We start from the raw sequence: 24,106 nt of genomic DNA, 5'->3' as shown, positions 1-24,106 counted from the left end.
AATTTTAATTTCTTTATTCACTTCGAGTACATTCTAGAAGCATCCACAAATGTCAAGAATCACTGTACTGGAATGTTCTGTAAAGACCGTATGTGGTCTGGCCGGAGGCAGTTTGCTCCACGCTCTTGTATGTGCAAATGCTGAATAAACCTTTGTTAAGTGAAGTTAGTGTTTGTCATTCATCTCATTACACCCTCATCTATGTGACATTATTCTGGTGGAGGAGCCGGGTATTGGAATTTGTGATAGCGCACATTATCGACGACACAGTGGTTCCCATCAGGCCATGACAGAGCCACTGTTTACATGGCGAGAAACCCAAGTTCGAGCCATATTCAATAGATCACAATCTATCGGGGATGAAGAGGACATTATGATGACAGCAACTGTGTGCCACCACATGAGAAATGCTTCCGGGTTCTCTGGTGATGATGACCATGATCCAAACAAGTGGCTGAAGGTATATGAGTGTATAGCCAAATTTAACAAATAGTAAGACACCTTGTATTTGGCTAATGTATTTTTCTACTTGAAGGGCCCTGCCATGCAATGGTATGAGAACAACGAGGAGAAGTTCACAAGCTGGAAAGTATTCCAGGTGGAACTGCGGAAGTATTTCAGGGACACTCAATGACAGAAGTGCAAGGCTGAAGATAAATTAAAGTGCAGGTCACAGCATCCAGGAGAAACTACAGCATCCTATATCCAAGACGTATTGGAGTTGTGCAAAATAGTGGATCGTAGAATGAAGGAGGAAGATAAGGTTGCACATCTCATGAAGGGTGTTGCTGAGTACATGTATCAAGCCCCACTCCTGAAGGTGGTTTCGACAGCAGACGACTTCATAAAATGGTGCCAGTATATCGAGACAATGCATCAAAAAAGAATTATACACAAGAAGTTTGAACGGCTTCCAAACATCGTATTGATGTCTGTGATGGAGGAAGGAACTGATTTCACAAGTGTTCTTCATCAGATAGTGAGAGAGGAAGTGCAGAAGGCACTAGGATTGCACGGCGAGCAAAAAACCGAGATGCTTCAAGAGGTCATAAGGGTAGAAATGGAACAGACATTGAACCCAATCTCTCGTCCTTAATTTCCCTTTAAAACGGTGAAAAAGTCGAGACCCAGGCAAAGTTACGTTCCTACAATGCTGCATTAAGAACCTGTTGGGGCACCAAGGAAGACTGACGTCTGGAGGACCCAAGACAACTAACCAGTATGTTTCCACTGCGAACGACCAGGACATGTGATGTGCTATTGTTGAGAAAGACGGTGGATATTTGATGACGCCCATGCCAGAAGACAACAGACCAATCTTAGCCCGCCAACTCTGGGACAACGAAGATGAAAAAGAAGATGTGGGTGCGGGACGACACTGGTCACCATCACTGCAAGCTAGCTGCTGGAGAGAATGCTCCTCAACGCGCCGATCGAGGTCTCCATCGCCGTTTAAAAGCTCCAGCCGGTCACCTAGCTGCCAACACTTTCCTTGGGGGTGAGGCCGTCGAAGAGAAAAATCCCCCGCCATCGATCACCACAACAACGATAGGAAACTATGTCGATACTCTCATGGATGGCCGACCAGCCAAGCTATTGTGGACTCTGGAGCATCATATTCAGTCATTTTGGAGAAGTACTGTCACCAGTTGCACAAAACCATATTCGTCGACAAAAAAACATCTCTGCTGAAGGTGGCTAATGAGAAATATGGAAAACCTACAGGAAGATGTGTCATTTGTGTGGGTATAAGTGGTCACACACAGCCCTTAGAATTCATCGTCTTACAAGAGTGTAGTCATGACGTCATTCTCAGACTTTTTTAAAGCTTCTCAGGCAATTATAGATTGTGGTCACTCGAAGATTATGCTAGATGAGATGAGATACTGTGGACAGGAAGATGCGGATCCGAGTGTGTGGAGACTGTCTGTGCTGGATGAAGTGATCATTCCTGCAGTCAGCACTAGAAAGGTAACTGTCATGTGTCATGCCATGCATCAACCCATGGATCTTGTAGTGGAATGTAATAATAATGAAGAATAACTTGGCCATCCCAGCCTCTGTCATCTCGTTTAACAACGGATTCGGTGAACTGTGGATAGTTAACTGTCACCGAGAACCACAGATCCTTCCAAGATGCATGTGCATAGCAAATGCTGAGCCGTTAATTGCTGAACAGCTGAGCATCACAGAAACCTCCCATGCCGAGTCTGTGGGCGAAACTGGCACTACCACTATGAGACAAGATCTTCTAGCTCAACTACCGCCAGATCTCACTAAGGAACAGCAGAAGAAGCTACTTGCTATTCTTCAAGTTCTCTGAATGATTCAATCCACAGGTGAAGAGCAAATTAGACAAATCGACAATGAAACGCCACATTAGCACTGGAGACCATCAACCAATAAGCCAGAGAGCATACCGTGTGTCAGCAACGGAACGTCGAATAATTCACAACGAGGTACAGAAAATGATGAAGAATGTCATCATTCAGCCTTCTCAGAGCCCATGGTCGTCACCAGTGGTTCTTGTCAGGAAGAAGGATGGCAGTTGGCGCTTTTGTGTTGATTACAGGAAGCTTAATAAGATAACTAAAAAGGATGTATACCCCGTTCCACGAATTGGCAATACACTAGATTTTTCTCAACCATGGACATATACTCGGGATACTGGCAAATCGAAGTAGATGAGGCTGATTGTGAGAAAACTGTACTCATCACCCCTGGGGGCCTGTATGAGTTTAAGATACTGCTGTTTGGTTTGTGTAATGCACCAGCAACTTTTGAACAGATGATGCATAATCTTCTAAGTCACCTGAAGTTGACGATGTGTGTTTGTTATTTAGACGACATTAGAGAGATCTCAGAGACATTTGATGAACATGTAAAAAGACTGAGGGCCATTCTTAAGTGGCTCCAACAAGGCGGACTGAAACTTAATCATAGAAAGTATCTCTTTGGAGCAAATGAAATCAAAATACTTAGACACACTGTGTCAAACAAAGGTGTGCAGCTAGACCCAGAAAAGGTGAGATCTATAACAGAATTTCCTATTCCTAAAAAGTATTAGAGATGTGAGAAGCTTCCTCGGATTATGTTGTTATTACCGTTGTTTTATCAAAGCCAGGCCACTCCAAGTGTTGTTAAAAGCCAATGTTAAATTTATCTGGGTTGGTGCCCAACAAGACTCTTTCAATGTGCTGTGAAAAGCTCTGACAACTGACCCTACACTTGGTCTGTATGATGAGGGAGCACGTGCATAACTATACACAGATGCCAGTAGGTATGGGATTGGTGCTGTTCTGGAGCAAATTTTGGATGGAAAAGAGAAGATTATAGCCTATGCTTCTAGGACACTTACAAAAGCCGAGAGAGACTACTCAACTACAGAAAGAGAATGTCTTGCCGTGATCTGGGCCATGTGCAAATTTCGACAGTACCTCTATGGAAGGCCATTCACAGTTGTTACAGACCATCAGTCACTTTGTTAGTTGACAGGTCTTAAGGATCCAACAGGATGCCTTGCCAGGTGGACACTACGTCTTCAAGAGTATGACATTGCCATAGTGTACAAAAGTGGAAGAAAACACCAAGACGCTGACTGTCTCTCTAGAAACCCTGTGCAATACCATCAAGATTCTGACGAAGATAACAACTGTCTCGCTGCACTCCAGGATATCTCTGCTGAGCAGCAGGACGACGCCAAGATATCTCAAAATATGCTTGCCTTAAATTGGTAAGAGGACGTGAAAGGACAATTTAAGGTAGTTAATGGATTACTTTGAAAGAAAAACTTTCATCCGTTTGGAAAGAGGTGGCTACCAGTGATTCCTAAACACTTGCGCTTAGATGTTCTACAGAAATTCCATGACACAACTGACACCGGACATATAGGATTTATTAAGACATACGATAGGATCCGCAAGAGATTTTTGTTGCCAGGTTTATTTAGAAGTGTCCATCACTAAGTGTCGCACTGTCTAGAGTGCCAGAGGAGAAAGGCAGAGCCTCAGAAACCACGTGGCCGACTCATACCAATTCCACCAGCTGAAATGCCTTTCCAGCGTGTTGGGATTGACCTCCTCGGATGATTTCCAACATCTGCTAGCAGCAATGTATGTATTATTGTTTGCACTGATTATCTGACACTCTATGCCATTACAAAAGCCGTGAAAACAGCCAAAGCATTCGAGGCAGCCAAATTCATTGTGGAAGACATTGAAACATGGTGCTCCAAGGTCATTCATTATGGATCAAGGGAAAGTTTTTCCAACCAAATCTTGTGACAGAGATATACCATAGGTGCAACATTACTCACCACATGACGACTGCCTACCATCCGCAAACTAACGACCTTTATAAGACCTTGGCTGACATGCTATCACTGTTCGTCAGTGTTGAGCAGAGCAACTGGGATGAGGTGCTACCTTTCGTGACATTTGCCTACAACACCGCCAAACAAGACACCACAGGATTTATGCCATTTTTCCTTGTGTGTGGGCGTAAGGCGACTATGACAATGGATACTGTGTTTCCGTTACATCCTGATGACGTGGACGACGACTACATCGGCCAGGTGTTAACCAGAGCTGAGGAAACTCTGGCAGTTAGCTCTACTCTGTACGCTGCAGGCTCAAGAAAACGAATGCCGAAGGTATGATGTGAGCTACCGCCCTGTTGTCTACCAGCCTGTGACCTCGTCTGGATCTTCACTTCTGTTTGGAAGGTTGTTCTCTCTGAGAAGCTCCTCAAGCACTACTTTGGACCTTATAAGGTTGTAAGACAGTTGTCTAGTGTTACTTATGAAGTTGAAGATTGCAACCCCGACACAAGATGATAAAAGATCAGAGATACGATCCACATCCTTCGAATGAAGCCCTATAAGGATCCTGCAACCCAGGGTAAATTCGAAGCTCCAGTGACAGGCAACAAGCAGAAAGGTGATGAAGAGCATAGTGGCAAAGGAAGGTCTAAGAAGATCACCGCCAGGGCGAACATCAGTCATCGGGAGTCGGAGTATGCAGGACCGATGACTCGTTGCTGGACTAGGAGGACATAACACCGAGACACTGTTCTCTTAAGGAGGGAGCAATGTTGCAGAAGAAGCTGAGTAGCACAGTCACATGGTGTAGTGGTACAATACTAGACTGTTGCATGTAGGGTCGCAAGTTCAAAACTAACCTGAACTGTAAAATTTTAATTTCTATATTCGGTTCGAGGACATTCTAGAAGTATCCACAGATGTCAAGAATCATTGTACTGGAATGTTCCGTAACTGTACATATACTGTAAGGGTTCTGGCCAGAGGCAGTTTGCTCCGTGCTCTTGTATTTGCAAGTGCTGAATAAACCTTCATTAAGTGAAGTTAGTGTTTGTAATTCATCTAATTACACTTTCTTCTACGTGACAATATTGAAAAAAATTTGGTAGCTTGTGCTCACAGACCATCAGCAGACAACTGATCAACTGTCAGAGATTAGTGGCTTACCTTGGAGCTCAGTTCAGTGAATTTTAATGGGAGATCTGGAAATGAAAAGGGATGCTGCTAAGTTTCTTCCTCGGGTTCTGACTGACAATCAAAAAGAATGTCGCGTTGAAACATGTCATGTTTCGAAACAACAGCCTGAAACTGATCCAGATTTTCTGTCAAAGATCATGTGACTTTTCCTTATTTCCGCAAATGAAAAGGAGCACGAAAGGTCACCGATTTGACAACACTGAAGAAGGGATGGAAAAAATAAATGAGGGAGGAGCCATCAGCTATTTCTACAGATGACAACAAAAAAGGTTTCGAACAGTGGAAGTACCGGCATGACTAATGTATTAGTCATAATGAACAGTATTTTGAAGGGGATTAGGTTGTTGTGTAAACAATTTGAAAATATATAGCATTTTTTTGGTACCCCCTTTACACAAGCAAGCACACCTCATGCAAACAAGACCCCCGTCTCCAGCAGCTAAGTCCAGAACGCAACTGTCGTGGAGCGAAAGCAGCAATCGGGAAGGGGCGAAGGGGGGTACGGGAAGTGATAACAAGGTAAGGCTGGGTGAGAGAAGAGTGCTCACATGCCAGAACATGCAGGGACTAGACGGAGGCATGAGGACAGACTGATGTAGCGTCTGAAGACTGTGGAGTAGGGAGGTGTAGGTGTGTAGGTGTTTGGTGTAGGTGTAGGTGTAGGTGTAGGTGGGGGTGGAGGTGGAGGTGGAGGTTGGGGTGGAGGTGGAGTGGGGGTGGAGGGGCGGGGGTGAAAAATAGAGAAACAGGGAAGGGGAAAGACGGGTGGGTGCATTGGCAGAGGGCAGCACAAAATGAGGTTGTGGCACATGAATATGGAGGTTGTGATAGGGAAGAGGAGGCAGAAACTGTTGGATGGAGGGTGTGGGGACAGTAGATTACTGCAGGCTGCGGTCGGGATAATTTCAGGACTAGAGAATGTGTTCTTAGGATAACTCCCATCAGTACAGTTCCAAAAAGCTGGTGCTGAAGGGGAGGATCATGATGACTCATATTGTGAAGCAGAAATTACAATTTAGAATGTTTTGTTCAGCTGCATGTGGTGTCACAGGGTGGTCTACTTTGCTCCGACTACAGTTTGGCAGTGGCCATTCAACCGGGTGGAGAGCTGGTTGGTAGTCATACCAATATGAAAAGCCATGTAATGATTGCAGCAGAGATGGTATATTACATGGCTGTCTTCACAGATAGCCCAACCCCTAATGGGTGGATTGGGTAGGTTTTACACGTGGTTTTTCCACAAGGATATGATCTCTGTGGCATAGAGATGGATTAAAGATGTCGTCGAGGTTGTGTGGGTGACGTAATACCAGTTTAAGAAGGGTTCGGAGGTATCTTAGGTAGGATACCCCTTGTTTCAGTCCATAATGATAGGTAATCAAAGCCCTGACGAAGGATGTGGATCAGTTGTTCCAATCTGGGGTGGTATTAGGTGACAAAGGGGGCACTCGTACGTAGCTGGTACTTGGGGCAGGTGGGAGGATTGTGGATGTGTGGGGAAATGGCATGGGAGATTTGTTTGCAGACTAGGCCGGGGGGATAGTGCCTGTCTGCAAAGGCCTTAGTGGGACCTTCAGCATACTGGGCCAGGGAGTTCTTGCCACTGCAGATACGCTGTCCCCAGGTGGCCAAGCTGTTTGTGAGGGCTTCTTTGTTGTGGGAGGGATGATAGCTGTTGAAATGCAGGCACTGTTGATGGTTGGCGGATTTAATGTTGGACAGAGGTGTGGATGGAGCCATCAGAGAGGAGAGATCAACGTCCAGGAAGTAGGCACACTGGTTTGGAGGAGGATCAGGTGAAGAGGTTGGGAAAACAAGTGTTGAGGTTGTGAAGGAATGTCTTGGCCCCGAGTCTAGATCACGTTGATATCATCAATGAATCTCAACTAAGTTATGGGTTTGGCAGTTTGGGAGACAAGGAACATCTCTACATGGGTGATAAACAGATTCACCTGGGAGGATGCCGTGTGCGTGCTCATGGCTGTGCCACTAATTTGTATTTATACCTTCCCCTTAAAGGAGAAGTAATTGTGTGTCAGAATATAGTTAGTAAGGTGTATGAAGAATGAGATACAACATTTGGAGTCTAGAGGAAGTTGGGAAAGATAGTGTTCAATAGTGGCAAGATTATGGGCATGAGGGATGTTTGTATATAGTGAAGTAGCATTAACAGTGATGAGCAGGGATGATGTAGTCAGAAAAGGAAGTAATTAGTATCTTTGATGTGGGAGACTTCAGACAACTGGTTGGAGGTGGTGGTCAATAAGGGCTGTAATTCTTACAAAGGGGGCACAATAACCTGCCACAATGAGCCATCCAGGATTGTTAGGTTTGTGGATTTTGGGGAGCATGTAGAAGGTGGATGTGTGGAGTGTCACACGTGTCAGGAGGGATACGGATTCAGGAGAGAGGTTCTGGTTGCAGGGTGTATACACGGACAATGAAAAAAAAATTACTGGAATTTTACCCAGATTTCCTGGTTAAAAATACACTTCCTCCCAGGTGAAAATAGACTTTTTGCTAGTTAAGTGAGGGAATACTTTCCCCGGCACTGGAAAACTTATCAGTACTTTGAATGGTTATGGTTTTATACACTGCCTGCGTAGAATTAGAAAATGAAAAATGAATCCGGTGTGTGTGTGTGGGGGGGGGGGGGGGGGGGGTGTACCTTTTGGAAAGATCTTTGATGTGCATCAACATGTACGCTGCATATTTTCGTATTAAATTGAGATTGTGGTGTGCTTTAGTAAGCCACTCATAGCTCATGTCACATGATCTCGCCAGCCGATCAGCCGATGACAGCATAGGACACATGATGTAGTCAATCAATAGCAAGAGCACTGTTAAGTAGCACGAACACACAAATAAGAAAAGTTAATCGTTTAAATTAATATACACAGTGTTGTTATAAGAAATGCAAAGCTTTCACATACAATATTGGCCTCAAACATTAATAAGCGGCAAGAGAAGCTAAGTTTCCACATATAATGTTGATCTTTTTTGTGCCTGTTACATTTTTAAGATACGATGCCTAAATGTGCCAGTAAAATTTTTCATAATGACATAAATGTCGGATCTAGGCTCGAAATTCTTCTAATTGGTCATCCTCAAAGAGTTGATTTTTAAATGAAAGTCAAACGGTCTGTAATTTAAGAAATTCATCGTACATTCTCATACATAGTTCATCTTGCATAAAAGGAAATTTACTTTGAATGTTTTTCAAACCACCATTAGCATTATTTTTTCGCGACCTGTTAGAAACACTACGAAAACACAGTAGGCCCATATGTTCGTACATGTAAAACATTAAAACATCTTACATAATGTAATGAAAGAAACAAGATGTCAGGGGATACTTCAAGACCATCGGAACTTCGGCTTAAAGAGCACAGTCGTGTGTCCAGTCAGAGTACCAGTACAGTATTGTCTCATGTTTAGTTTTTATCATGGCATAATGCCATACGTGCTAGAAGATAAAAACGTGCACTGGAAATGCAGTGAACAGTTGAAACTAGCCAATACTTTGTTTTAAAGAAATTGAATGCCTCAGTGGAAAAGATTAATAAAAGCCAAATTTCTTTGGCAAACCGACATAAATAACTTCATTGTTTTGCAAGGCGGTTAATGCTTGACTGTCAGGAGGGTGGAAATAAAATAAAATCTGAAACAAATAATACATTTTAGCCTTCTGTAATTATGTGAATGTATTTTAATTCATTTAATAGCTCCCAGCCACAGAAATCTGTTTTATTTTCATTTGACGTGAGAGCAATAAACAAAGAGGAAACAGCAAAACCTCTAAACGTGAAACACGGGTCATGTTGAGACTACCCAGTTCCCCACTACAACTCAGACTGCTCTGTGCATCACCCCAGGATCTACAATATTTCCAAACTGGGGCAATACTAGATAGCGGCACCCCCCCCCCCCCCCCCCCCCCCGCTCCCTCTTACCTCGAGCTTTTGAGGTAGGACGCCAAAAATTTTAAAAAATCGACTTCTGAAAACTATGTTCATTTTGTAGTGCACATCTTTCTGAAGATGTCTGATATGTAAAACATATGTGTTCAAGGAAATGTAAGACATGTTACTTGGTCTTAAGCGTGCCAAAGTGCAGTACCTCGCCTCTTCACACAGCATTCTTCTATCGCACCTCACTGTATATTACTCTGTGGATTCAGCCGTGTATATTATGTAATGGATGCCATCAAACTATATTCGGGGCAGTGTAAATCAAAATGCCCTGTGGTGCCTCTCCTGCTCCTAGTCGACCTGTTTGACATCCTGTCCCTCTTTTTTAAAAAAAAGAACAATTAATGTTTGATGGGATATTTGTAACTGGGAGAACAAGGACTCCAGAAAACTTGCACTTTTTATTGCCTGTTAGCTAATAATTTGCTGTTTTGTTTGACATAAAATTAAATATAGGATACATAAAACCGGTAAAGGCAAGAGACAAGCAAGACAGTACAACATTTCTTCAATCCTTATGTTCTAGCACTTTTTTCTCTCTAATCTCGCTACCTCTTCACGTGGCGTGCTTTTCTTTCTGCGAAAGAATCTATTACTTCATCAAAGTTCGTCAAATGTTTTGCTACATGAAAAATCGAAATGTCGTTGTCTATCACTGAAAAAATTGTAAATACAAATAGTACCCAAGACTGGTGTGGTTTCTTGATCTGATTACATTTATTTTGTCACTGTCGGCTAGATGAAATGAAATAGGCCTGTCTAACATTGCAGTAATTGTAACACACATCAAATAAGCGAGACTGTTTTGGCACAAATGTTCATTTTTATAACATGACACAATATAATTCACGAAGTACCTACTACAAGAAAAAGCTTTACGTTAGGAAATCATTTCAAATTTCATTCATACGTTCCAGCTTCTCACGCTCGAGTTCGAAAAGTAGTAGTACGAAATTTTTATATAAATTGGGAATCATCATATTCTTCCATAATTTGTATGATGTCCCAGTTTCTTGTCCTTCCTTGTTCTAACAAAGAATCTTGTCATCACTAATTCTGTAATTATTCCTTCCTGTGTCAAAACTTATTCTCCGTTTAACTTCCCTAATCCTGCCACAATCACCAGTTAGTTACCCCATGTTTGTTCTCCGTTTAGGCATTATTGCATGTTCATACAACGCATTTTCTGCACTACTCTCAGAATAGAACTTAGGCAGCTGCTAGCCGGGGACTACAACAGGCCCTTTTTACTAGTGTAGCAGTCTGGCCAAAAATATTCTGTCAAAAGTTCATTTTCTTGGATACACCAAGAAGATAATATGTAATCTTTCTTACCTGTTATTCCTGTTAGTCGTTTACTTTCACTGGTAGTCTGAATCTATGGATTTCACTAGTAATTATAACAACACTGATCATTCGCAAACCCAGTCAGCCACATAAACAAACAGTGATTGGCATACACCTGTTCGGCTTTATTCCACTCAGCTTGTATAGCCCCATCCCCTTTTATCTGCAGGAAAGTTTATTTCTAGATGTGACAGGGATTCCCTGGCAGAGACATCACGTACACTATGCACGCATTCAAAAATCAACTTATGATTCCCCTCCCCTCACCCCTAGATCCGGGACTGTTGCGCAAGCATGAATCTGGCAGCTTGGGCGCGCCAGCAAAATTTTTCCGGGTAGCATTTGGCTGCTTGCTGCTACTGCTTATACAGCCACACTTCTGTAGCCAGAAGGGGGAGAAGGTATTACACATACACAACTCAACCGCTCATGCGCTTGAGCCCACTCACAACTGCTCAAACGGATCTAATGTAAACAGTTGTGACATCACACCCAATGGAGACAATTTGTTGTTATGGAGCACTGTACAGTCTTCCTAAAGCCTTTGACACATTTTGCTGTTGGCAGATGCTTGTATGAGCACTGGGGTTTGTTGTTGTATTGTTGTATATGGCGCATTTCCTTTGTAATGTACATTTTATTTTCTTATTTTCTCTCTCTCTCTCTCCCATTCATGTTTTACTGCTGCAGTATTCTTCTGCAGTAGCAGGATACAATAATATCCTTCGCTAAGAGTATTGGTTCTTACCAGTCAAAATTATAAAAATTCCTGGTTTTTTTTTCAGTTTTCTCCCAAATGAAAAAATTCCCGGGTTTTTCCCAGATCTCCCGTGTCGTATACCCCCTGTGGGAGGTACCTAAGGCTTTAAGCATGGATTGGATGTTACGTTGGACTTATGGGATGTGATCACGCTGCCAGAGTTTATAGGTGGAGGAGTCAGATAACTGGCAGAGGCCTTCTGCCAGGTAGTCACTGTGATTCATAATGATGTGGGTGGAACCTTTATCTGCAGTCAAGATGATTAGATAAGGATTTGTTTTGAAGTTGTGTATGGCTGTCCTTTCTTCTGCTGAAAGAATGGTGTTCTTAAGAAAGGACCTGGGGAAGGATGAGGAGGCTAAGTTGGAGATGAAGAATTCCTGGAAGGTGACCAGAGGTTGGTTAGTTGGTGGGGAATTACAGTTGGATGCTGGTGTGGACTGGGAGGCAGGGTTCAATGTTAGGATTCATTTGGCCTTGTTTGGAGGGATTGGTGGCAAAGAAGTGTTTGTTTGGTAATAAAATGTTTGATAAATAATGATAATATGGCAGAAAGAAGAGATGTTAACTTCAAGTATGTCCCAGTGTTTCATTAAAGCTGTTATAAGGAAAAGAATGATACCAATGAATAAGATTCACTGATGACATTGCTATACGCGTTGAAAGTGAGGAAGAATTCTGTTAAATCGAATGAACAATATAATGTGTGCAAAATATGGGTTGAGAGTAAGCTGAAGAATGACAAAGGTAATGATGAGTAGCAAAAATGAGAGTAGTACACACTTAAAATCAATATTGGAGACTATGAAGTGGATGAAGTGAATTATTTCTGCTATCTTGGAAGCAGAATAACACACTATGGACAAAGAACGGTGGGCATAAAGAGCAGGCTAGTACAGGCAAAGTGGGCATTCCTGGTAGAAAAAAAAACTAATATCAAACATTGGCCTTAATTTGAAGAAGAAATGTCCTAGAATGAATATTTGCAGCACAGCATTATGTGGAATAGACTCATGGACAGTGGGAAAACCAGAAAAGGAGAGAATCAAAGCATTTGTGAGGCTCTCCGCAAAATTGGCAACAGAAATATGTGGAAAATGCTAACAAGAAGAAGGGACAGGATAAGAGGACATGTGTTATGACATCAAGGAATAACAACACCCCCCCCCCCTTCCCCTCACCAGTACCAGAAGGAGATGTAGAGGGTAAATGCAAGTGTGTGGTTGTAATGACGACACTGGTAGCGCGCATCGGGTTCGGAATGTACAATCGGACTGTGACAACTTCACAGCCTGCTTTGATCTTTGACGGAAGCAACACACTCTCAAAACAGAGAAAAAGACCGCATGTGGGTGCTAAGGATGCACCCACCTTTTTCATCATTCTATGGACTGCAATGACACCCTGAACAGTGAGGTACATTTGGATTTTTTCCTCGGTCAAACCATCGATCAGCCTAGTGTAAATAATACTAAGCATTCAGCATTCGATGGGCCTTGAGACGAACAGGACAGGCATGGATGAGCGAAGCTGCAAGCAGTTGCTGTGCTTGAGAATCGGTAGCAGTCTCCAAAAGCAAAGTGCCATTGCATAAATGAGTTTCAAAGTGCCAGCAATTGTATCAACACCTTTCTGAGTAATAAATGGATTTACCATAGCAAACGAATAACCATCTTCAGTATGTGAAACCACGAGGAACCATGGTGCAGCTATAAGGGTCTTTGAATCATTAGCCTCATTATGTTTAGTAGACATCGACTATGAAGATGATGATTGGCTCATTGCAAGAAAATACCCCACAATTACCAACGTCTCTGTGATGACGCACTCCTTCCAACTGGGGGCCCTGCCAAGAGGGGGTCGAACCTGCCTCAGGTGATTGTTCACACCCCAGAACACCTGACAGGGGGACCAATTGACAATTTGGGAAGGTAGCAGCTCACGCAATCACCCGTACCTGGGCTTTGCCTGGCCTGTATCAGGGGGTATGTAAGAACCCCACTTGTTGACCTGGGGTGGGAATTACATGTTACCCATTCACCTGTAATGCATCAGATGATGGGCCACCCTTCAGAGGCACACAGAGAGGAAGAAGAAAAAGATGAACCTCAAACATCACAGTGGAGGAAGGATAGGAGAAGGGGAACGAAGAAAAAAAGAAAAAAAAAAAAAAAGCAATGATAAACAGTGTACAGACTGTTCTGATATAGGCTACTGAAAATGCAGAACACATTACAGACATGTTCCTCAAGGAAGGAGAAAAAGAATAGCAAGAGGATACACATGCAGGCGTGGAAGTGGAAAGATGTTGCAAAGGCTGGGGTCCTGTAGTGCCAAGCACAAATCTGCCAAAGAGCGGCAAGCCCCCTAGGGGTCAAAAACTTGTGTAACCCACTCGTGACTACTTGTTAAGTGTTTAGGATCCCCACAAGGTCAGATTAAAGGAAGATACTGAAGAAATTTGGAGGTATGCTGCTATATGATCAACATTATGCAATTTTTTTGTGAACTGAAATGAGAATGCTTGGGTAGAAGTATAAGTTCTTTTCGTGAAACACTTTCTCCATAGCTTAGAGAACCATCATTTGCAACACGCTGTAGAATGAGCCTACTGCCACTGATGTACATCTCACGTAAGAATCACAAAGACAAAGTAAGAGAAATCTAGGCTCTTATGGAAGCATATACACAGTCATTTTTTTCCCTTGTTCCATTTGTGAGCAGAACAGGAAAGGCAATGACTAGCAGTGGAAAATGAAGTGTAATAATCATACGGCATTACTGGGCAGGAGAGCCTGTCTGGCTTGTTTGGGCACCTGGTGCAAGTCTTTTTATATGAGCTCATTTTTGCACAGCAATGATGATGACAACACAACACCCAGTCCCTGAGCAGATAAAATCTCTGACCCAACCAGGAATCAAACCCAGGCAAACTGTGTGGTAGTCGGCCATGCTTATCACTCAGCTACAGAGGCAGAAACTAGCAGTAGTACAAGGTACCCCACCATGCACCATACGATGACTTGTTGAGTATGTACACAGATGCAGACATTTCTGCATTTACTGCTCAGAAAATTTGGTAGCAAATGAGTAACTCCAGATTACAAGAATTATAAAGAATGACTAGTTTGGTATTAAATCTATTCCAATGCAAAGAAGACGGGAGGGGACAGGGTAACAATCCTTATCAAGCCACAGTACCTGTTGCAAAAAGAAATGGTAACTTAAAAAAATTTAATTCCAAGAATTTGTAACTTTCAAGTGAAACCAACAAAGACCAGTGAAGTAAGCAACATTATTAATGATTTGATGATTAGATGCCATCTGAAGAATGGTAAAAGGGAGAAATCTGTCTTGTTTGTTATGAAGAATTGCAACAATTTTTGTAAGAGGCATGTAAAATAAGAATATTTGCTGACTAATTGCTCTCCTACACTGACTGACTAAAAACGTGAAGCACCCAGTAGGGGAAGAGGAAATGAAAAGAAACTTTATGGCTTCAGAGGTTGTGTATGTTATTTCAGTGATTACAAAAGAGTCAAATTTACAAAGAATTTATCAGTAGAATATAACATGCCCTCTAGCAGGAATTCAGTTAGAAGCTTTTTATAAAACTGTTGTATCCTCTCCAGAGACAAGTCAACCCACAACTGTTGTAACTGGTCCTCGACATCCTGGGACAGAGTTGACATCCGTGCAGGACTCATACATGTTCTGTTGGGGACAGATATGGGGATCTTGCTGGCCACAGGAGTACCTCAACATCATACAGACAGTTCATAAGAGACACACGCCATGTATGGACAAGCACTGTCCAGTTGAAAAATGGCACCATATACTGTTCCATAAGACGTAACAAATGAGGATGCAGGCTGTACGTGATATACTGTTGGGCTGATAAAGAGTTCCCACAAATACTAACAGCTGCGACCCGACGTCATACATAATGGCTCCCCACACCATGACACCACAAGTAACACTGCTTTGCTTCTCTGAAACACTGAAATAATGGGACCTCTCCCCAGGTCGCTGTCATACACGCTGATGATGGTCATCCAGAGTAGTCCATCATCGTGATTCATTCCTGAACACAATTCAATGTCTTTCATCAGTGGTATGTGTTTCCCAGTCATGGCACCACTCCAAACACAGCTCACAGCTGTCTGTGTTGTGGATTAATGGCAACCTATGCTTGGGACTGTAATTCCCTAGTTTGGCTGCTAATCTCCGGCCAATGGTGCAGGATGACACAGCACATTGCACGGAGTTCATTATTTGTTCTAGGACGGCAAGCGAAGATGTGCGGGGGGGGGGGGGCTACAGTGTACTTGGTAAACAAGATGACAGTCTTCTCTTGTGCTGGACAGATGTGGTCAACCAGAACCTTGAAGACGAGTTTGCCTGCCCTCACATTCCCACACAGTCTTACTTAGGTCCACTGCCACATCTGAATTCCCCAAAAATCTGGATAGTGCCCAATTCAACAAGCCGGCTAAATGGAGAAGCACAATGAGGCCCCTTTCTACTTCTATCAAAGGTGTTCATAACACAAGCTCATATGAGAATGCAGCATCTTCATGTTCTTCACTGTGACCACTCAACATTTGGCACTGTTTGCTGTTATATAGCCACTATACCTGGTAGCACTCTTGTGACCATTCTTCCTGTTACAGATAATTGTCACTCTATAATCACTTACATAACTGTTGATGTGGTGTGTGTGTGGGGGGGGGGGGGGGGGGGGGGCGGCGTGCACAAGGAATTATGGGAAACATTATAGCAAAAACTGAAACACTTATGTACACTTGAGTAAAATGTAAAATAAAGTATTGAAACAGTACAATCTAGAGAGATTAAGACATATTTATTTCAAAAATCAGGAGATAGCATGCAGGAAGCATCACGGCCTATAAGAATGACACAAATCACTTGTGAAAGCTATAAAATTATGAAATGGAATAGGAAAAAAAGGCATTAACATCCTTCTGTTTCTCCTGGTGCATTTTATAATTGAACATTCCACGTGTACAGTGACAGTTCATAATGTTCAATGGGTACAATATTTTGGCAATCAGACATGTCACCACTATAAGGTGCACTGACAAACTGAGCTCCAGGGGGCACGCAGTTGACTTATATCCCCTCCTGCGTGTGTTCTAGCAGCCATGGCAGACAGAATGACTAAATCTATGGTACCGCGGATGCCGACACCATCGTCTCCATGGCTCCCGACACGCAGCCTTCAGGTATGGACCGTGTAAGGAACAACAGGCATAGGGAAGGGGATATAAGTAAGCCACACCCTGCAGGAACTCAATTCATCAGTGCACCTGACAATGGCAACGTGGCTGATGGCCTAACTACAGTATTGTGCCCCGTGGGCTCTATGAACTAGCAGCACACACATGGATTGTTGGATCAAAGCATTAACAGTTTCAAAATATAGGACAGTGTCTAATACTTTGTGTGTGTGTCGCTATTAGCACAACTAATAATGTTGCCTCCTGAAATAAATTAAAATTCAAAGCTATAATGGAGAAATAAACGTATTTCTATTGTGCAATGAAACCTAAATTTGTTTTGTAACAATAACTTTCAACTGCAATACATATGGCAATACACAATTTAACAATAATTCTAGACAATATGAACTGAAATCTTACCCATAAATAGTATGTTAGTTGTAAAGCAAATATAGCTATCCCTTCATTGTCGTAACTTCCAGCTACTGATCGGCTAATATAGCCAGGAACAATTGCGATGAAGCATGCTGCAAAGAGGCCAGCTCCTGGTGACCACAATTCTTTTGTTAACAGATATGTAGCAATTGCTGTCAGGCCACTGCAATAATGGTTTCGTGAACATATATAAATACATATAAAAATAAAAATCTGTTTTTAAATATGGATATATATATATATAAAACAAAGATGCTGTGACTTACCAAACGAGAAAGCGCTGGTAGATACACACAATAAAAAACACACAAACACACACACAAATTTCAAGCTTTCGAAACCCAAGGTTGCTTCATCAGGAAAGAGGAGGGAAAGACGAAAGGATGTGGGTTTTAGGGGAGAGGGTAAGGAGTCATTCCAATCCCAGGAGCGGAAAGACTTACCTTAGGGGGAAAAAAAGGACAGGTATACACTCACGCACGCACACGCACACACACACACACACACACACACACACACACACACACACGACATATGTTTTTAAATATGTCTTGACATAATATTAGCTATTTTATTTTAAAAAAGTGAATTGTCTAATCAGGAAAAATTTCTGTTCTTAGAACAGTAGTCCAAAGTTAATTCAGAGCACCACAATGGAAAAAGCCGAGTCACTGTTAAGAAATCATTCATCAATACACTTTTGATGTAAGATATAAAACTATCTTTACAATGCAAGTTTTTCAGGCTCATATTGCTGAAGAACAGTGTAAGAAATCATGGGTGTTCTTTTCAAAGGGACGGTAGCAACAAATGCCTTAGAGGCCTAGGTAATTTATGGAAATCATGGTAAAAACCTAAATCTGGATAGGCAGTCAGAAAACTGAATCCCAGTGCTCCTGAGATTGAGTCCATTGTCTCACTGCTGCACACTTCACTTTGTGGTTTGGCGTGGGTTACATACACACATTGTGATGGCTCCTGGTCTCAAAACTGATTTGTTCCATGCTTGCAGGTAGATGATCAAAGAATAGCAACACTGATGTTTGGCATCAGTTATCATAATGTATGTTGCCAACACAATCTTTACGTGGCTCACACTTTAACAATATCAATATAAAGAGCTCCAGACCAAAGAAATATTCAATAAAAAAAACTGCTTTTTATAACAGACTTAAAATTTCACAAAGTAAAGGTTAACCATTGCTGGGGTTTAACTGTACATCATGGGAAAATTGGTCCATAAAACGCATGATGTATTAAAAACAGGTTTGGTATTGTAGTATATTTTGTAACTAAAACAAGTGACACACAATTGGGCATTTGAAAATGATGAGTACACAAAAAGATTATTTCTGACATGTTAATATAAAATAAAGTGCTATCTAAATTTTCATGATGGCAACAAGACAACTAGAATAATTACAAATATGTATATATGGTTACTGGCATTATAAAAGTGTCAAGCTGTTACAGTATCAAACATACCTAAAAACAGGAGCTAAGAAAACACATATGTCCCGAATGTGAACAGGTATATTCAGAGAATGTAGAACATAATGTATACTGCCAGAGGTAATCATCAGTCCTGGATAAACAGTCCCTCCAACAATTCTGCCAAGAGGATACCATGCTCTCTCATCAAACCAATTCAGGAACTGGTAAAACCCATTTTTCACCATGTAAGCTGTTGCTCTATAATTGAACCTGCAAAATAAAAAAAAGAGTACAAAACATTAACATATGAACACGAGGGGAAAAAAATGATAAACTTCAGCAATAAACAATGTACACTTAATGAAAATATAAACAAACATAAGCATAAGAGAGTTTGTTGGAAAGTTTTAAAAAATTCTTGTGTTATTGGAGTAATACTGTAAACTACACATCAGGATCATGTAAATAAAGATGGGGATTCTCAAGGATACTAGTCAAAAATACTATGTTGCACACAAATAGAAAGATCAATATTACAAACATTTTCATCACATTCTTCAAAATAAGTGGTAAGCTCCTACCCACTGCGTGACAAGTTATACTTTCTGTTCAAAATAATTACAGGCCCTCGTTTCAGTCTTTAAAACTTATAACCTCCTGGCTTCAAAAATTTAAAACCAGTGCACAATAGTTAATAAAATAGATGTATTATTTTTATGCCAATCTAGTTCTCTTGTAACACCAATACACCCTTTAGGTGGTGATGTATTTGTCGCAATAGACAAGAAACCCAAATCCACTGAGACAGAAATTGAAGTGGCATGTGAGATTGTTTGGGCATGACTCATTGTCAGGGGTGGGCATAAAATAATAAGTGGATCCTTCTATTGCCCACCAGACTCACCTCCTGAAGTAACTGAAATCTTTAGAGAAAACCTCAGTTCATTGTAAATAAGGTTTCCAATCATACGGTAATCACTGGTGGAGACTTAAATCAGCCAACAGTTAATTGGGAAAATTACAGTATTGTTGGTGGTGGGTGTGATAAGACATCCTGCAAATACATACTAAATTCCTTCTCTGAAAACCAACTAGAACGATAGTTTGGAACCCCACTCATGATGGAAATACGCTGGATCTAATGGCAACAAGTAGACCTGATCTCTTTGAGGATGTCCATGCCGAGATTGGTATCAGTGATCATGATGCGGTTATGGCAACATTGATTTCTGCAGTACAAAGAACAACTAAAACAAGCACACAGATATATATGTTAAGTAAACCAGATAAAAAAATCAGTAGAGTGGTATCTCAACAAGGAATCTGAAAGTTTCAGCACAGGGCAGGAGCTTGTAGATGAACCATGGCTCAAGTTTAAAAGCACTGTATAGTCATGTACCCAGTTGAACAGTTCATAATGGGAAGGAACTTTCATGGTATACAGTCACTGTAAAGAAATTTCTACAGAAGCAGAGATTACTGCATAAGTGTACCACAAAAGTGTAAGGTTATAGACAGAAAGATGCTAAATGAAACACGTTTGGCTGTCAAGAGAGCAATATGCGATGTCTTCATGACTACCATAGTAGAATATTGTCAAATGATATTTCACAGAACCCAAAGCAATTCCGGTCATATGTAAGAGCTGTTAGTGGCTCCAAAGTTAAGTGTCCAGTCCCTAGCGAATGAGACAGGAACTGAAACTGATGGTAGAAAAATAATATCTGAAATACTTAATTCCATTTTCAAATGTTCCTTTACAGATGAAAACAAAGGAGAGCTGCCTATTTTAATCATTGCACCACTACAAACATGAATAAAATAAGTATTTGTGTCAGTGGTGATGAGAAACAGTTAAAATCATTAAAACTAAAAAAAGCTCCAGGGTCCAACGGAATCCGTATCAGATTCTAAACTGAATTTGTGTCTTAGTTAGCTCCTCTTCTAACTATAATCTATTATAGATCCCTCAAATAAAAAACTGAGAGCAGTTCTTGGAAAAAAGCACAGGTCAAATCTGTCTACAAGAAAAGCAGTAGAAGTGATCCACAAAAGTACCACTCAATATCCTTGACATTGATTTCTTGTAGAATCTTGAAACGTATTCTAAGCTCATACGTAATGAGCTATCTTGAACAGAATGACCTCCTCAATGCCAACCAGCATGGGTTCTGAAAACATTCATCACATGAAACACAACTCATGCTTTTCTCATATGACAATACTGAAAGCTTTATGGTGTATCAAGTGAAATTTGTGACTGCATTGAGGACTTTTTGGTTGGGAGTACACAGCATGTTATCTTGGATGGAGACTTCCCTCAATCACTATCGACTGTGATTTGAAGGCATATCTGATGGTTACATCACCATGATGCCAAAAGCAGCACTGATATGCCTCTTTAAAACTTTGGAAGAATTGGAACCCCCACCCTCTTCCCCCAGTTTGGCGCCACATGCACCATCAGGGGGCATCTTTAGTAGTCCATAATCATGATTCATTCTTGAACACAATGGGATGCTATTCAACAACAGGCCATGCTTCCCTGCCAAGGCAGCACTCCAAAAGCACCCATATTTTTGTGGTGTTAATGGCAGCCTATGCATGGAACAGTGATTCCCCAGCCTGGCTGCTGCTAATATCTGGCCAATGGTGCAGGATGACACATAATGTTGCTGGGAGTCCATTACTTGTACAAGCAGCCCTTCCAACAAGAACTTCGATGACGAGCATGCCTGCCCTCATGTTCAAAGCACTAGTCACTGTCATATTTGACTTCCGCACAAATCTGGACACTGCCAGATTCAACCAGCCAGCCAAATGGAAACCTACAATAAGGCCTCTTTCAAAATCTACCCAGTGCGACGGCACTGTCTCACATGAATACATGGCAAATCCATGCCATTTTGAGTGATTCCTCAAGGTGTGCAAGTGTATGAAGTTTTACTGACACCCACCCATGTCTTCCATGTACTTCACTTTTATTTTTCTGGCAGCACATTTTCTTTAGACATATTACGTTAATGTGACTATAAACAATTAAATGAATGACGTGGGTTGCAGTGATTTAGGATGGAGAGTACTGCAGACTGATTATGATGTTCAACTTCTTGTATCTACTCTATTATACACCACTTCCTCTGCACGGTGAAAGGCTATCTTTATTCAGTCCGCTGCTTGAATTGTATTAATATACTGATGGGGCAAATCTCACTATATAATGGATACTGACAATCCAGTGGTGCGCAATCATGCTGATGTTGCCTTAGAAACATCATTTCACAAGGCTATACGAAACACTTACAGCTGTATGCAGCAGAAAATTCATTTCATGTACCATATAGTATTACTAATGCATCATTCAGCAGAGCATGTAAGAGAAATCCGAAAACCAGTGACCCTAAACATTAAGAGATGTGTCAGATACGTAACCTCAGCTGCCTCGAAAAGTTTTAAAAAACTTATACTAATACTTGTAAACTAACATGCCTGGTGTTCAGAGCATACTGAAGTCCTATTAATAATGTGTCACCTCAAATCTCCAAATGACAAATCAGATGACCATTACTATTTGTTTTAGTCTGCCACATTTCTTACACAGAAGTTTGCAGAGGAACTGAGGAAGCAAGCTACACCCAGCCCAGCAAGGTGGAAAGTAGTGAGGGTAGAACAAGCACCATCTCCCTCACAAAATGCTAGTACTAAGTGTGTGCTACACATTTTGCACAGAGCATCAGTATGAAAGTACAAATGGCACACAGAAATAACAGTTACACTTAGGGCAATTGTCTTATTTACATAACCAATTTCAAAAATAGATAGAATTGTATAAATTGGATAGATAAAAAAATCTACTCACCAAATGGCGCCACGAGAATATACACACAAAACAAGGTTATACTTACGCACACTTTTGGAGCCAGTGGCTCCTTCTTCAGACAGAAGGATTGAAGGAGAAGGAATAAGGGTGAAGGAAAAGGACTGCACAGGTTTAGGAAAAGGAGTAGATTTCAGAAAAGTAACCCAGAACTGCAAGACAGGGGAGACTTCATGGACATGATGAGAAGGAAAGATTGATTGTTGGGAACAGCTATGGATGAGATGTGAAAGTCCAGGAACTTAAAGGTGGAAGATAACAGCAAAAACGTCATGCTTGAGTCAATAAGAGTGAAAAGTTAAGTGCACTGTATGTAAGAGAGATGGGAGGAGGATGGCGAAAAATAGACAGGTCAGAAAATGAAAGATGTAGAAAACTAAAATGGAGTGAAGAAAGAAGTAGGTACTCTGAAGAACACAAATTAAGGCCAGGTGGGTGTGAGGTTGTAGTGCTAGTTCCAACCTACGGAGTTCTGAGAAACTGGTGTCTGGAAGAAGAATGCAGATGGCCCATGTGAAGAAACAGGCACCGAGGTCACAACTATCATGTTGTAGAGTAAGCTCTGCAACACGATATTGTGTGTTGTCGGTACACATTCTCTGCCTATGCCAATTCATCCTGAGACCTTGGTGGTACTTATGCTGATGTAAACAGCCAAACAGTGTTTACGTAACAGCTGGTAAATGTTGTGTCATTTCACAGCTGGCTCTCCCTTTGATTATGTATGTTTTGTCAGTTACAGGGCAGGTATAGGTAGTGGTAGGAGGGTGCATGGAGCAAGTCTTGCAGTGGGAACGATCACAGGGGTAGGAGTCACAGGGTTTGTCGAAGTAGCTGATTAATACATTCAAGACCAGGATAATACTGAGAGACTAGTGATGTGCTCCAAAGTTCTTTTTTGTGTGTAAGTATAAAATTAATTAAGGTGAGCAGGAAGGATGCCGTAGGTTTGGAATCAGGTGGTTGCTGACTATGGAAATGTTCAGCAGCAGACAGACCATGTATGTTGGGAATGTTGGTACAGAGGGAGGTAGCATCAATGGTGACAAGCAAGGTGTGTGGTGGGAGTGGGAGGGGAATGGATTTCGGATGATCTTGGAAATGCTTGGTGTATTTAACATAGGAGGGAAGTCTTTGTACTGTGTGTCACAGGTGCTGACCAACTAAGCTTTGTATATGTTTGGTGGGTGCTTTGAAGCCAGCAACTATAGGACGGCCATGTTGATTGTGTGTGTGGCTCTTAGAAAGGAGGTAAAATATAGGGGCACTTGGTTTGGGTGAGGTAAGTATACTTACCAACAACTATTTCGCCATTGAGGGGCACACAAACAAACAGATCACAGATACTGCCATGGTAACCAGGATAGCACCTTCTTATGCCAACCTTTTAATGGATCGCTTGGAGGGGCTTTCCTGAGATCAATAAGTCTCCAGCCCCTGGTTTGGTTCAGAAACACTGATGACATCTTTGCCATATGGACTCATGGTGAGGCTGACCTCTTAAAATTCATGGAATTTTTAAAT

General features: G+C 41.6%; 1 protein-coding gene across 1 annotated transcript in view; it reads right to left on the bottom strand.

The window, feature by feature from the left end:
• Positions 1–24,106, bottom strand: part of LOC124598065 (dolichyl-diphosphooligosaccharide--protein glycosyltransferase subunit STT3B) — a 91,255-nt gene that overhangs the window by 60,698 nt on the left and 6,451 nt on the right. Inside the window, exons 2-3 of the mRNA XM_047135977.1 lie at positions 18,757–18,975; positions 17,257–17,434 (exon numbers count right to left, since the gene is read on the bottom strand). Coding sequence (XP_046991933.1) covers positions 17,257–17,434; positions 18,757–18,975 — 397 coding nt within the window. The remainder of the gene's footprint in view (positions 1–17,256; positions 17,435–18,756; positions 18,976–24,106) is intronic.

The sequence above is a fragment of the Schistocerca americana genome, chromosome 1 (genome assembly GCF_021461395.2).
Source record: "Schistocerca americana isolate TAMUIC-IGC-003095 chromosome 1, iqSchAmer2.1, whole genome shotgun sequence".
NCBI lineage: Eukaryota > Metazoa > Arthropoda > Insecta > Orthoptera > Acrididae > Schistocerca > Schistocerca americana.
This window is presented reverse-complemented; position numbering and strand designations above follow the sequence as displayed.